Source organism: Poecilia mexicana, unplaced genomic scaffold (assembly GCF_051168715.1).
Source record: "Poecilia mexicana isolate PSO_F unplaced genomic scaffold, ASM5116871v1 scaffold_19, whole genome shotgun sequence".
Lineage (NCBI taxonomy): Eukaryota > Metazoa > Chordata > Actinopteri > Cyprinodontiformes > Poeciliidae > Poecilia > Poecilia mexicana.
The window spans coordinates 26,406,544-26,420,942 of record NW_028263388.1 but is presented as its reverse complement, the minus strand read 5'-3'; the positions used below and the strand labels follow the sequence as shown (position 1 = coordinate 26,420,942).

The 14,399-nt window shown below is 40.1% G+C and overlaps 1 protein-coding gene across 1 annotated transcript in view; it reads left to right on the top strand.

The window, feature by feature from the left end:
* Nucleotides 1-1,853: 1,853 nt before the first annotated feature.
* The window catches only part of fmn2b (formin 2b), a 60,101-nt gene continuing 47,555 nt past the window's right edge, over nucleotides 1,854-14,399 (top strand). Inside the window, exons 1-4 of the mRNA XM_088016422.1 lie at nucleotides 1,854-1,905; nucleotides 2,115-2,736; nucleotides 8,559-8,703; nucleotides 11,831-11,918. Of these exons, the coding sequence (XP_087872548.1) occupies nucleotides 1,854-1,905; nucleotides 2,115-2,736; nucleotides 8,559-8,703; nucleotides 11,831-11,918 (907 nt within the window). The remainder of the gene's footprint in view (nucleotides 1,906-2,114; nucleotides 2,737-8,558; nucleotides 8,704-11,830; nucleotides 11,919-14,399) is intronic.

The window sequence follows — 14,399 nt, the reverse complement described above, 5'->3', positions numbered from 1 at the left end:
AGAGAAAGGCGACTGCTACCGGGCTGCTTGTCACAACCGTGCTGTTGTGACAAGTAAAAGCAGTAATGATGCCATGCGATGCTAGCTGGCTAAAGACTTCTATGAAACATAGAACAAGAGCAATGCCAAGTGGAATAAACTAAATTTTGTCACAACCTCATCATGTCTTTGTCAAAGCCAAAGCTTGTAGTTCATGTATTGGAGAAATAATTAAATATTGATGACATTTGAGGATATTTTTAAAATGTTTTTTGTGGAATCCTTTATGCGGCCCAGCCTCACCCAGACTCTGCCTCCAGTGGACCCCGGGTAAATTGAGTTTGAGACCCCTGTTGTAGAGGAATTCATAGTACTTTGCACTGAAGGTGAAGTGTGCTTTGAAAGTTCATCGATAGCAGCAATGGATGGTCTTGTGATCCACTGATGGTGAAGTGTCTTTGGTGTTGCTCTTGTTTTCACCAACATGCAGGAGGAAGGGCTGTCCTGGTTCCACACCAATGAGGAAGGCTTCAACACAGGCTCCCATCTTTGACAAAATGCTGAAAAGATGAATAATAAAAAATAACTATATATAGCACAGCTACATTCAAATAGCAAACTAAGCCAATGAGAAAGTGGTTTTTGCACAAGACGTAGGATCATTAGAATAACCACATATCTGCACATATCTGACAACATGGTCCACAGTGTGACTTGAGATGTTTTGGCATTTTTCTTGTGGCCTTTGGACGTAGGAAGAAGCATGTGAACCAACAGAAGAATGCCTGTTTTTCCCAGCCTGGAGGAAAAACAGGAAAAATAGCAGAACATTAGAATAATGAATAAATTATTCTAATTTTAAAGAGAAGTGTGAGCAAAACTAACCAGACTCACCTGTGTGTGTCACCATCATATTCATTCAAAATACTCTGCCCACCCAGTTTAGTTTAAGACAGCCTGTTTTCAAGTGTTGAATTAACACTGTATTTTTAACATACAACACCAACGCTGGAAGTCTAACACTTTTGATTTTGCTGTGCACAATTATGACACTTCTACATTCTTAATTGCATTTTAATAAATATACAATTCATTAAATTATCGTAAAATACAAGTTTTTTTTTTAAATATACCGATTTCACATTAGATGTATCTTGCAGCATTTATGGAATTGCAGCTGGATAAAGTCACTGTGACAACCTGGACAACAATGTTTTAACATAATTCTATACTTATGTGAAGATGTAATGCTTAAAAAATTGTTTAACAAAGCCAACATAGATCCAGCTCAGAGGCCTGTAGAATCCTGCCATCAGTCACTGCAGCCTACACTGCAATGTAATGCTGTAATGTAATAAAAGTTACCTCCTGTAGCTTTAATGTTACCTCTTACTATTACTACCTTCTTTTACTCTTCCATTGTGTTTTAACTAAAGTATAATTGCTCTACTGTGATATTTTTTGCCTAGATCATTGTGAAGATGTCTCCTCAACAAGACAGCAAGACCATGAGGAGAGATCAGAGGTCTGGCCTGTTATTTTTCTCTGCATTCTATAATTTTGTTGTGTGATGAAACTATCCTTCTAGTTCTGTTTGGTAGGAAGAGTGCAAGTGAACAAAGACTTTACATTTTTAAATTTGATTATGTATTTTTCCTTTCTGCAGGGGGAATATGTGCTGCCGTCAAAAAAACTAAAGGAGAAACATGTTAATGTTATCCAGCAGCTTGAGCAAACTATAGAAGATCTCAGGACTAAAATTGCTGAGTTGGAACGTCAGCCCCCTCTTCTGGAGGAGAAGGGTATAACCACCATCACCTCCACCACCGACAGAGAATGTGGAGGAAATGAGAGCCTATTGAGGTCTCTCTGTGATGCTCATCTGCAAACAGAGGCAGGGGCCTCTGTGGGATGCCAGGAGGTCAAGTCAGTGCAGACCTCGCCAATGGATGATAGTTTTAGGTTCAACATGCTCTGTAGAGGGCTGGATGGAGGCTTTCTGCAGCCATCATCCAATCATGATTGTTCATGTCAACTAGAGCCTTGTACTTCACCTCTTCTGCATCAAGGAGAAACTGTAATTCTTCACTCATGCCTGAATTTGGTCCCACCTCCTCCTCCTCCTCCTCCACCAGGATTTCCAGACCCTCCTTCTCCACCTCTCCCAGCACTTTCAGCTCTCCCTCCTCCTCCTCCTTTCCATGGACTTCCAGGCCCCCCTCCTCCTGTACCTCCTTCTCCTTTACCAGGGTTTTCAGGGCCTCCCCCTCCACCACCGCCTCCTCCTTTACCAGGATTTCCAGGGCCTCCCCCTCCACCACCGCCTCCTCCTTTACCAGGATTTCCAGGGCCTCCCCCTCCACCACCGCCTCCTCCTTTACCAGGATTTCCAGGGCCTCCCCCTCCACCACCGCCTCCTCCTTTACCAGGATTTCCAGGGCCTCCCCCTCCACCACCGCCTCCTCCTTTACCAGGATTTCCAGGGCCTCCCCCTCCACCACCACCTCCTCCTTTACCAGGACATTCAGGCCCTCCACATCCACCTCCTCCTCCAGGATCTGGGCCTCCTACTCCACCACCAGGAGCAACTGGCATTCCAAGTCTTCCAGCAGGAATGGGTTCATTGCCCCCTCCATTGCCACTGGGTCTGTATTCTCTGTCTTTAACTCAGGATAAACCAGCCAGAAAAGCTGCAGTGGAGCCACCTCGGCCAATGAAGCCCCTTTATTGGACCAGGATCCAGCTACACACAAAAAGGTATTGATGTTGACCAGACAACTGTGATGTTATTGGCAAGACATTACTATTGCTTTAGTTCTGCTTGCTTAAAATTAGGGGTTGCGTGACTTCATATTTTTTTGAAGTTGACCACAACATGATAGTCGAGTTGATTAGTCACAGTGATGTCACAGCAATGAAAGCGAAAGTACGTCTCAGCAACTTAAAGGCTTTATTAGCTATGTTCACGGCAAATATTGACAAAAAACCCCAACACTTATGTTAAGTCAATTATGCAGAATTAAAAGAAAAGTAACCATTCTACATGTGTTTCCATTTTGATGGCCTTAGGATTGCATCTCTGCTTTTTGCAGATGATGTGGTCCTATTGGCTTCATCAGGTAACCCTAACCCTGTCTCCCTAAGTGGGGGAGTTTAAGTATCTCAGGACCTTGTTCATGAATGAGGGAAAAATGGAGCAGGAGATCGACAGACGGATTTGCGCAGCATCTGCAGTGAAGCAGGCGCTGTGTTGGTCTGTCATGGTGAAGAGAGAACTGAGTTAAAAGGCAAAGCTCTCGATTTACCAGTCGATCTACGTCGATGTACGTATGGAACATCATTAAACAAACTTATTACGAGCAGATCCCGTTTGAGTAGTTAAATTCAGTGCACCCACTTGCTGCTCCTCCGCCCCAATGTGCAGCAGGACGCTCTGCTGACTCAGCAGCAGCTCTCTGACTTTGGGGGATGAGCCAACATGCATACTGCGGCAGAGATCACCTCTATCAGATCCTCGGAACCAATGTTGTCAAACAGTATTTTTATAAGCTGAGATAGAAGCTTCAACAAGCAGGGTGATGCTGATCAGTTGGATGGTTAAAAACACGACATCATGACGCATTACCGCACATTACTCATTACTTTATTTTCAAGGCCTGGAAAGTCATGAAATTTAATTTCAGGTCATGGAATGTCATGGAATTTACAAATACGAATTTACAATAAAAAAAATGCTGTTTTTCTCTCTGTGGTGCGTATGTTTCTATGGTTCTGCTCTCAGACTCGACCGCATTTGGTCTCGTCTCGGACATTGAGGACTCAGAATTGTATTTCAAGACTGACCACAACTGTGGAAATGTCACTAAATTGCCAGCATATTGTCCAGTTTATTTGTCAACATCCTTGTTTTCACTGAATGCAAAACATACCAATTCAAATCCAAGCCAGTGATTCTTGAGAAGTGGGACAAAATGGGTTTAAATTTTACCAATTTTTTAAAAATTATTCCTGAAGCTTATGTATACAAATATGACAAATAATGTTTTGGAAATGTAAAGATGCTAAGGTACAGGCTCCCAGTTGCAACATTTTTTTTTAAAAATTACATTTTTAATGGACCTGACCCAGAACGTTGTCATCGCCATAAATAAAATAAATAAAAAAATATTTTTAATGACCCTAATAGTGATATTTTTACTCAGTTTTACAGACAATGCTTCTCAAGAAACAAAAACAAATATTATTTAAGACAAAAAAACAACAAAAAGTCCATCTAACAGAGTAGACACAGAACTGAAGGTGGTGACAAACTAGTGAGCAAAAATAAAAAATTGATACATGTGAAGTAATGCAATTTATGTAAAATACATTAAAATGAATTAATTGCCCCTTTAAGTGAGATTTGTCAACACTGAAAACACTGAAAGAGTCACACTGTCAGTTAAAAACTCTGACGGAGTTGACAAAAAGCCAAACTACCTCAATTTATATGACGTTATTCTGAAGGAGGCCATATTGTAGCTCATCAGGTCCATGAAATCTGTACAGTATACTAAAATTAAGCTATTATTTCACAAAATTCCATCAAAGTTTTGTAAAATGACAGTTATGGAGTTGACACATCATGGATGTGACGAACAACTTAGGAATAAAACAGAAGAAACAACTAAATAATAACATAAGCTAACCAGAGATAACTAGCCCTCTTAGCAAAGGAAGAGGTCAATGGGGTCCTCAAAAGTTCTGATGACCCCCAATAATGCCTGATTTGTTTTACATTCTGTTTATGTCTGATGGTGTTGACAAACACTTCGGACAAATTTCAATGGAGTTGGAAAATATATAAAAAAATATTTTAGATTTTTTTTTGTTGATACTTTTATAATTATTTATCTGAATACTTATATTTAATTGTCATAATATATTGTCTTAGTATTCCTTTAATTGTTTTAAACTATTATAATGTATTGATATGAAGGACCAAAACCAACATAAGAAATAAAAGAATAAATATATATTTTGATAAGAAATAAAAGCACAAATATATATTTAGTTTTTCCTTTTCCTTACACATGAGTTTCCATCAAGAAAAATAAGCCTTTTTTTGCTTCTCCCTTTTCTGCTTGCTGTTTTTCCGTTTGCTGTATTTCTGCTGCATCGTTATGTTAATGAGGAGAGCTGCTATTGGCCAATAGAGCTTTGGGACCAACGTCACTGCGTCAGACGTTGTGGGGCGTTTAGGTCCAGTCGCTTGGTGCCATCTTTACAGGCCACAGACCAGAACAAACGTTATCCCAGTGGTTTTATTGTGTAACAGACTGCAGAGAAGTGAACCTCCGAGGCTTGAGGATATCCAACTTGAAACTAAGCCGCACCCACAACGTTTTTGTTTTCTAAACTGTTAACGCACATATATAAACCACACTGGGCTATAAGCCGCTGATATCTCCGCCGCTTTCGGTTTTCCACAAGCAGAGGGCTGTGTCCTTAATAAATCTGCTATTAAGGACACAGCCCTGTGTCTCCAACGCCGAACCGTGGATTCGTTCACGCTGAGCTTAAGTGCAGGGCTCGATAGCCCTCAACTTAAAAGCTGCATCTCATGAACATCTTTGTTTCTATGATGACGGGTTATGAGTTTGAAAACATTTCTCCATTGTGCCTGCTGCTAGCATGTACTTGTTCTAAATGAAAATGAGCGCTTTCTTTGATTTCCAATTTTGACTTACAATGATTCACTTCCTGCTAAAGAGCCCTGTGGCGGTTGAAGAAAAATCCACAGAAAAGCCGCAGCGAGCTATAAGCCACATGGTTCAAAGCGTGGGGGAAAAAAGCAGCTTATTTTCCGAAAAATACGGTACGTGTTTTTGTTAGCGCTGTCACACATTGTCTCCTTCTTTAACTCACACAATTTACTCGAAGACAGAGCACAGTGTTTTCTAAGAGGGAGATGATGTCTGTCTTATCACCGGTAACAAGCGATAAACATCAGTGAGTAATTCCTCATGATAGAGGACAACAGAAAGTATGACAGCAGAGCGCGGGAAGGAAAGAAAGAAAAAGAAGAGCACGACAGAGAGATGATGACAAAAATATCCAAACGGGAAATGGGTTTCCTGGCTGCTGGAAACATCCAACAGAAAAATTGAAAGAGCAAGAAAACGGTGAGAGTCACAGAAAAGTAGCTCTGCTCGTGAGTGAACTCTATGTGAACTCAAACAAGCGCGACTAGCTTTATCATGTATATCAAGACAACGTTCACGGACGTCCTCCTAACATTCAATGCTAGCAGGGGTGTTCACAACAAATGCAAAAGTCTACACGTACCATTAGAGTCCAGCTAGCAGCAGCGGGAGGAACTGACCTACTGCTACAGGCGAAGGTCTAAAGTGTACAAAATAGCTCAAGTGCGCCATGCCCTGCCCTGGCACGCTGCTAAAATCCAGTCCTCATCGAATAAAAGTTTTGACCAGGTTTGGCTGTCAGGGGGTAAATAGCCTACTCACCCTGACTATCTGAGCTTGGTAAGGAAATAAACCTGATAATTACAGAAAAAGATACAGTTGATAAAAATTGAAAGAGAAAGGGAGTAGATAAAAAAGATAGATATGAATAGAGAACATTGTCAAGTTTTTCTTTCTTAGGAATGTTCTGTTGAATATGTAGACATATTCAAGATGTTAAAGTACTTCTTTAATAACTACTAAATGTATTTAGTTTGTAATAATGGTCTTTACATTGATTACAGTAATTAACCATTCTGCAGACAGATCAAAAAGAATGCAGCAGTACACTGATTGCAATTTTCTAGTCTGTGTGGGCTTCATTTTCAAATTTTTGTCATTTATATTTCCTCCCTGTCTGCCTGCACTACAATTTTACATATTTGCTGACTGAAAGACTAACTTGCTGGGTTAGTCTTTCAGTCATACTTTTCTTTCTGAATCTGTTGTACGTGGGACATGGAAAATTATACTGCACTTTGCAGTGCTCCTGTGTTGCTGATCACCTGGCTAGACACACAGTCTTTCAGTCTCACAAACTGGGTCTGTTTGTAAGGTAGTCATAGATCCAGGTGATTGTCGAGGCCTCCATCAGTCTTCTGGAGTTACTGACAAACCAAATCAGGCAGAATTGTGTTTATGCATGGAAGAAATAAAAGAACATGGTCCTCACATTGTTGTCTTCAACTCCACGGTGATAAGCAAACTGCAGGGAGTTCTGATTTGTGCTTCACACTTCATACTATATCATTCACACACTGAATTCACAAACTACTTGATAGTAGCCACATCGTCCCTGGGGCAGTTTGACAGAGCACCAGGCTATCTGACTACCACCAGCAGGCAAGGCAGGTGAAGTGTCTTGCCCAAGGACACAGCGACACAGGTAGATAGAGAAGGAATCAAATCGGCAACCCACCAGTTGCAGGACAAACTCCTACCACTGTTGCCACCATCGTTCCTAGAAATCATGTGATCTTGACTCCCACACAAGATTCACCAATGATAACTGGTAAATATTGCAATGACATCAGTTGTGATAAATCCACTTTTTCCTTTCTCTCTTTATGATCACTACTTCCAGCCTTCTATCAGGTACCATATGTATCAGGTAGGAATATACTGCAGTCCTCTATTTATCTGCTGTAGATTCTCACACAGACACAGTCTATCTAACAAGTCTACCCAAATATGATGCTGGGATATAAACAAAGAACTAGAGACACTTGGAATTACCAACAATTAATGCATTCTTTTACTATCTTTTATAATAGTAACATTGCACACAGAAATTATGACCAAATTTGCCATTTATAGTGCAATCCTAGAATTGTGCATGCACTTTTTTTTAACTGCTATGAAATATCTACTGTGAAATTGGTTTGTGCTTACTAAAAAAATGGAGCATTTAATTTTAATATAAATCTCAGTTCAATTTGTAAATTCTGTTCAATTTCATTCAAAGTAAAGTCTAGATTTGCTCCCCTGGACTCAGATAATCTCCAGTCAATTTTTCACAGGGCCAATCAGTGAACAGAAGAAGTTGTAAACAATGAAACTGTTTTTTTGTGCCACTTTAGAATTATAGTCTGCCTCTAGTTTTATCAATGACAGTGGAGGAAGTGAACTAAATCGTTCACCCTTTGATGTTGCTCATGCTTCCAAATATTGAATTAAGATTAGCAGCTGCCTTGTTCAGCTCAACACTTCTCTTTTTGCAGTGGAGGATGGTTGTTTACAGCACAGGTGAGTTCCAGTAAGCTTCTTAGTATCAAACTTGTACAGTACATACGTCACATGCAAGCATCCGCAATTGGATAAAAGTTAAAACATCAATAGAGTCCACACCTCCAGAGAATAATGGTTTCTCAACAGTCGAGAGCCCAGACCCTCTGTAGCCTGATTTTCTATTGACAGAAGAAAGATTACTTTAAACTTATGTCTGCCAAGGGTATTTTGGCCTGTGGATACATTGGCATGATTTAAGCTATATACAATCAAGAAAATAGTTTTTCTAGTTATTTCTCAAGGTTTGGTTTGTTACATGAAACTCTTGAGCCCTTTTGTGTTTTTCAGGGACATTCCTTCTTCACTTGTGTGGGAGTCGGTTGAGGAACCTGATGTGGACTTTGACGAGTTTGTGGCACTGTTTTCGAAAACAGCAGTTAAAGAAAAAAAGCAGCCACTCTCTGACACCATAACAAAATCCAAGGCAAAACAGGTCTGTGTATTAAGAATGTTTAATATCTTGTATATTATACAAAGCAAAAACATAAAGAATTAACATACTTTCAAAATTGGCAACAATTGAATAAATAAATTATTAAAGTTTCTAAGAGATAAAGCCACTGAAGTTCACAATTTTTTTCTTTATATTTGTATATTTTAAAGAGACATGATTAACACTTCTTCATGTTTTAAGTGTCTGTGTTGCAGAACAGCTGATTCAAATGATTACATGACCTCCTCTGCAGCCATCAAGTGCTGCAGAAGCTTGTTAATCACTGACTTATTCAGTCTACTTGTGTGACAGAAGAAGGGAAACACCTAAAATATACAGGGCAGTGGTCCCTGTTGACTGGTTAGATTCTGCTTACCATCAATCAGTCTAACAAAGCTAAAAGCAAAACCAGGACAGAGCCAATTATACAAAATAAATGCAATATTTAAGATGCAAAGTTTGAAAATATCTTCAGTATATTGAAAGACTATATCAAAGACCAAAAGTGTAAAAATTGTAAATTCAGTCATGAATTTGAACATCTTGCAAAGTGATTGAATAGAAGAATGTCGTGGCAATATTCTAGCCTCTCTAATTGCCCTGCTGATGCTGCCACTTCTATAGATACCAACAGATATCCATGTATGTCTGTCTGTCTGTCTGTCGATACCAACAGCATGGCTGGTGATTCACCAGGGGATGGAAAAGAAAGCTATGCCAAATAGATAATAAAATCATCTGTGGTTTTGCTAAACAATGGAAAAGTGCTAAAAATGTGGAAAAGTGCCACATTGAACCTTGCCAGTGCAAGGTTCAATGTGTCATTGAACCTTGTGCTGACATTTCTACCTCTATACCAAACCAAGCCAACCCATGTCCTAAACATATACGTTCTGGTCAGAGGTGCTTTGTTGTACCAAAATCAATCTGATGAATTGGAAGGGACCAATGTTGTGTTTTCTTTTTGGAAAGAAAGATGATGGGATAAGTAACTTAAATTAAAACCTCTGGGGTTTTTTGACCACTTCATAAGGTGGTTACAAATCCTGATACTTCCAAACAGGATTTTCTCTTAACCTAGCAAAAGAAGGCTCCTGTAATTTTTTGATAAAGACTGGATTTCACACATTATGTGTGTACTATCCATCCTACTTGTTTATTGTTCTTTTTTTTTCTTTTTTTTTTAAACCATATAGCTCTGCCATGATTCCATCCTGATTCGTCACAGTTTTCCCCATTATAATAAAATGTTACTTTTTCCCCACTCACATAGAAACCAGTGGCACCTGCCAGTGGCAGCCTTACAATGCTGCAAAACATCCCCAGAACACGACGCTGCCACCACCATGGCTCAATGTAGGTTATGGTTATGAGCTGTGCCTGGTTTTCTACAAACCAACTCTTGGGACTCACACGAACAACTTCAATACTGGTCCTTGAAAAATAATTTCATGCTCAAAGTCCTTCAGGTTCATTTTGGTAATCTCCAGACAGGCTGCCGTTTACCTTTTAATAAGGAGTGGCTTTCATATGGGCATTCTATCATAGAGACTTGACCAGTGGATCACTGGAGAAATGGTTGTCTTCCTGGAAGGTTCTACTCTCTCTACAGAACGCAGTACCTCGCAGAGTGACCATTGAGTTCATGATCACCTCTGTGACTAAGGCCCTTCTCCCCACTCCCGGATAGCAGTCTAAACTGCTCTATGAAGAATCCTACTGGTCCCAAGCTTCTTCCATCTACCAATGATGGAGGCCGCTGAACTCAGTGCGCTATTCAAAACACCAGACATTTTTCTGGGTCTTTCCCCAGATTTCTGCCTCAAGACAATCCTGTCTTGGAAGTCGTCAGGCAGTTCCTTTGATTTGATTCTTGGTGTTTGACCTTTGACCTACACTGTCAATTATTGGACCTTATATGGACAGGTATGTGCCTTTTGAAAGCAAGTTATATAAACTAAATGTACCGAATTTAAGTTGTGGAAACATCTCAAGGGTCATCAGTGGAAACAGCTCAGTTTTGAGTTCATGGCTGAAAGGTTATGAATACTTATGTAAAAATGTTATTTCTTGTTCTTTTTTTTTTAAAGGTTTTTGTAGCACTAGTTGCATTTATTTAACCCTTGTATGTAGAAATGGGGTCCAACCGACGCCACACACGTAAAACTTGTATCATTTGCCATAGTCCTCTACGTTTGCCTCAGCCCTCGCACGCACAAGGGTTAAATGACGTGACAGATTCATATAGTGCTTTTCAGGACACTCAAAGAACCTTTTCAATGAAATCAGTCATTTCCATTTACATGCTAATGATGGCAAGCAACTGAATTGTAGCCACTATCATGAAGTGCGGTTGTTGGTGGTGAGGAGAGACGCTGAGACCCAGGTTATAGTGATGATGAAGAAGATATTTAATGATGAAGATGCTCAAACAGTCCAAACACAGGCAGCACGGCAGAGAGACAGGCACACAGCCAAATACCAGTAGCAACTGATAAACAGGACTTGGAGACGAGAACTAACGCAAACCAGGACTAAGCAGTACAACTGGCGCGAACATAAGACACAGTAGACAAACGACAACGACCCGACGAGGAACACAGACAACAGGTGGGTTTAAATACACACGGGGTAATCAAGGGAATGAGACACACCTGGGAGACAATCAACGGGGGGACAGGACAGAGACTCACAGGAAAACAGGACTGAACACAGAGAACTCAAAAATAAACACACAGAAACACGGATCGTGACAGCCACAGCTTCATTTCTCTGAGAGAGGAAAGGGTGCTGCATTGTGCTAAAGGCTCTTCTAACCAAGGAGGAAAGAGGATCACTCCGCGATCGCAGGGCAAACTCCCTGCAAACTCTTTGCAGGGAGTTTGCCACCGATTACATGTACCCTCACCCACACCCCAGTTTTCTGTTTTTAATAAATTAGCAAAGTACTCAAAAACATCTGTCCACGTTGTCATAATGGGGGATTTTGAAGAAAGAGATTAATTTAATACTATTTGGAATAAGGCTGTAAACATGACAAAATGTGGAAAAAGTGAAACGCTGTGAAATTTTCCTGACTGCACCTGTATCTGTTACAACTTGTTACTGACTTTGGGGGTTTTTTTAGGTTGTAAAGCTGCTGAACAACAAGCGCTCTCAGGCTGTTGGGATTCTCATGTCTTCCTTGCACCTCGACATGAAAGATATACAGCATGGTGAGCAGAGAAACTGAATTAACTGTGCTCAGCATTGTACCTTTTTATTTTTGTTGTCCATGTTCACCTGGGCACTTGTGCTATACAAAAATAATATCTGAAAATGGAATTGTGATTGTATAGATGACTTTATAAAACGAAGACTAAATCAAGTGTCCGTGTAGACAGCTTTGGCTATGATTTTTCAATACTGAAGCACTGTGACTTTTGTAAGACATCCTTTTGACTGATGACTGGTCAGGGCTACCATCCACAGCATAAACCAATCACCATTCAGATTTTATTCCCATGCCAGAACATCAAGGGGCAAATGTCATGATTCTTCCACACATGGATTTTCTAGACTGAATGTGGCTTTGGAAAAACTTCTATCAAGTGATGCCATAGATCAATGTTTCCCAATCCCGGTCCTCAAGGCACACTGGCCTGCATGTTTTAAATGTTTCCTTGCCTTAAAGTACCTGATTTAACTGATTGAAGTTCAACACATGCCTGTTATTCGCCCATTAATTGAAATCAGCTGAGCTGAAGCAAGGAAACATAAAACATGCAGGGCAGTGAGCTTTGAGGACCAGAGTTGAGAAACACTTTTGTTCAGGGTTTAGGGTTTGTTCAACAAAATCAAACTGTAAATGTGCTCATTCAATGTGTACAATTAAGCTTTGTCTTCCTTCACCTTTTTTAAGTGAGGTTTTCAAATGGAATCGTTATCAGTGTCATTGGCTGGTGATGAGGGAGGGGGCGTCATCTGATCGGCAGGACAGGTCTGAGTTGAGGTCAGAGGTCAGACGCACCGCAGCGAGGCTCAGACAGAGGAAAAGGAAAGAAGCAAATAAAAGTCAATAGGTTTTGTCTGTCTTTCTGTGTTTTTTACACAAATATCTTCCATATAACTTTTCTTTCTTTTCGTCGTATAGTTTTCTAGCCACTTATTACCCAACATTTTAAGAAGTCATAAATCATTTCCTTATTCAAACACATATAAACATGAAACATGTTAAAAGCCGTAGTCTCTTTTATCCTGTACAATATTAACCTTTAAAATGTAGAATGTAAGTTTATGTTAACTTAGTCTGAGTCACGTCTCACCAGAGAACAATGGATTTCTCTAAATGTGTTGATCTCAGTGCTGCAGACTGTGAAGCCAGCGGGCAGCCCTCCTCTCAAGGCCTAAGAGAGACATGAGGCTGGATAATGTCCAGGTCCGTACCTTACTCTGACCTCTGACCCCTCCAGATATACAGCTAAAGGATCATTTCACCAAGTTGGTGTTATAATCTGATTACGATGCAATACATTAAACATTGTTCTCTGAGGAGAATTTTATTATTTAGTTTTATCTTTCAGCTTCTCCTCCTTCAGGAAAGTCATAATTCCATTTTGAGCATACAAAAAGGTTGTTCCCATGTTTTGTTGGGGTTTTTTTATTTCGGTGAGATGTCTCTCAACTGTTTTTTCTTTGAAAGTGTAGAAAAGCTAAAGAACAAAACAAAAACAAAACCACCCATTATTTCCCTTAAATAATTACTTTCTTTCTTTAGGCGAGAAAAAGAATAAGAACACCACAATCTTCCCATAATTTTAGCACTCTGTAATTTTAGCTTGAAATGTTTTGATATTACGTGCTCTCTCAGAGAAAATGCTGGAGAGAAGAGCACTAATGACTCTTTCATGCACACACATCAACAAAACAGCAATGACACTTCCTATCCGCATGAGGATCTGCCCTTATGGGGTCTCCTCGAATAAAAAGAGGCTCTAGAAACCTTTCCTTCTGTAGAGCTTTAGTTGAGATGCTGTCAACTGGGACTCTAACCTTTCAGACTTTAGTCAAAACGCCATTTGACAAGGACTCTAACCTCTAGATATAACTCTTTTAAAATTCACTTACGTTTCTGTCGTTTTCGTGTTGTCCGGTTGGATCTTGTCAATCCACCGTTGGCAGACAAAGTCGGACATATGTCTCTGGCCCAGCGAAGAATTTTACCTCCCGGGTCTTTGTTTCCAAGTCCTGTTGACTCTGGCCATGCATGGTTTTCAGCGTGTCGTTCTTCGTCTGTCAGCGAACGGGTATGAGAGATCCCGGGTTTCGGCCCCAAAATGATAGGTATTTTCCGTGAACCTACATAAAAGAACCACAGACAACGTATATGAATTTTATGGCTGAAACTTTTGCAAAAGGAGAAGACTCAGTAAACTGCTCCTCCAAGTCGTTCACAGAGCGTTCTGCTTTCTCTCTGCTAGAGCCTTTTATTTGGGAAAACAATAGTCAGAAAAGATAAACAATAAAACAGATGCCAGCTCTATCTAACACTCAGGTCATCAAGCCCTTTCCCTTGAGACCCATTTCTTCCAAGGATGAAGGGAACAATCAGTTCACAGGAACACACATACTCAACACAGCAATCAAAAAGTTTGTGCTCCTCACGTCACTACTGATTAACATTAGACTGAATAATGAACTAAAGTAATAATAAAAAT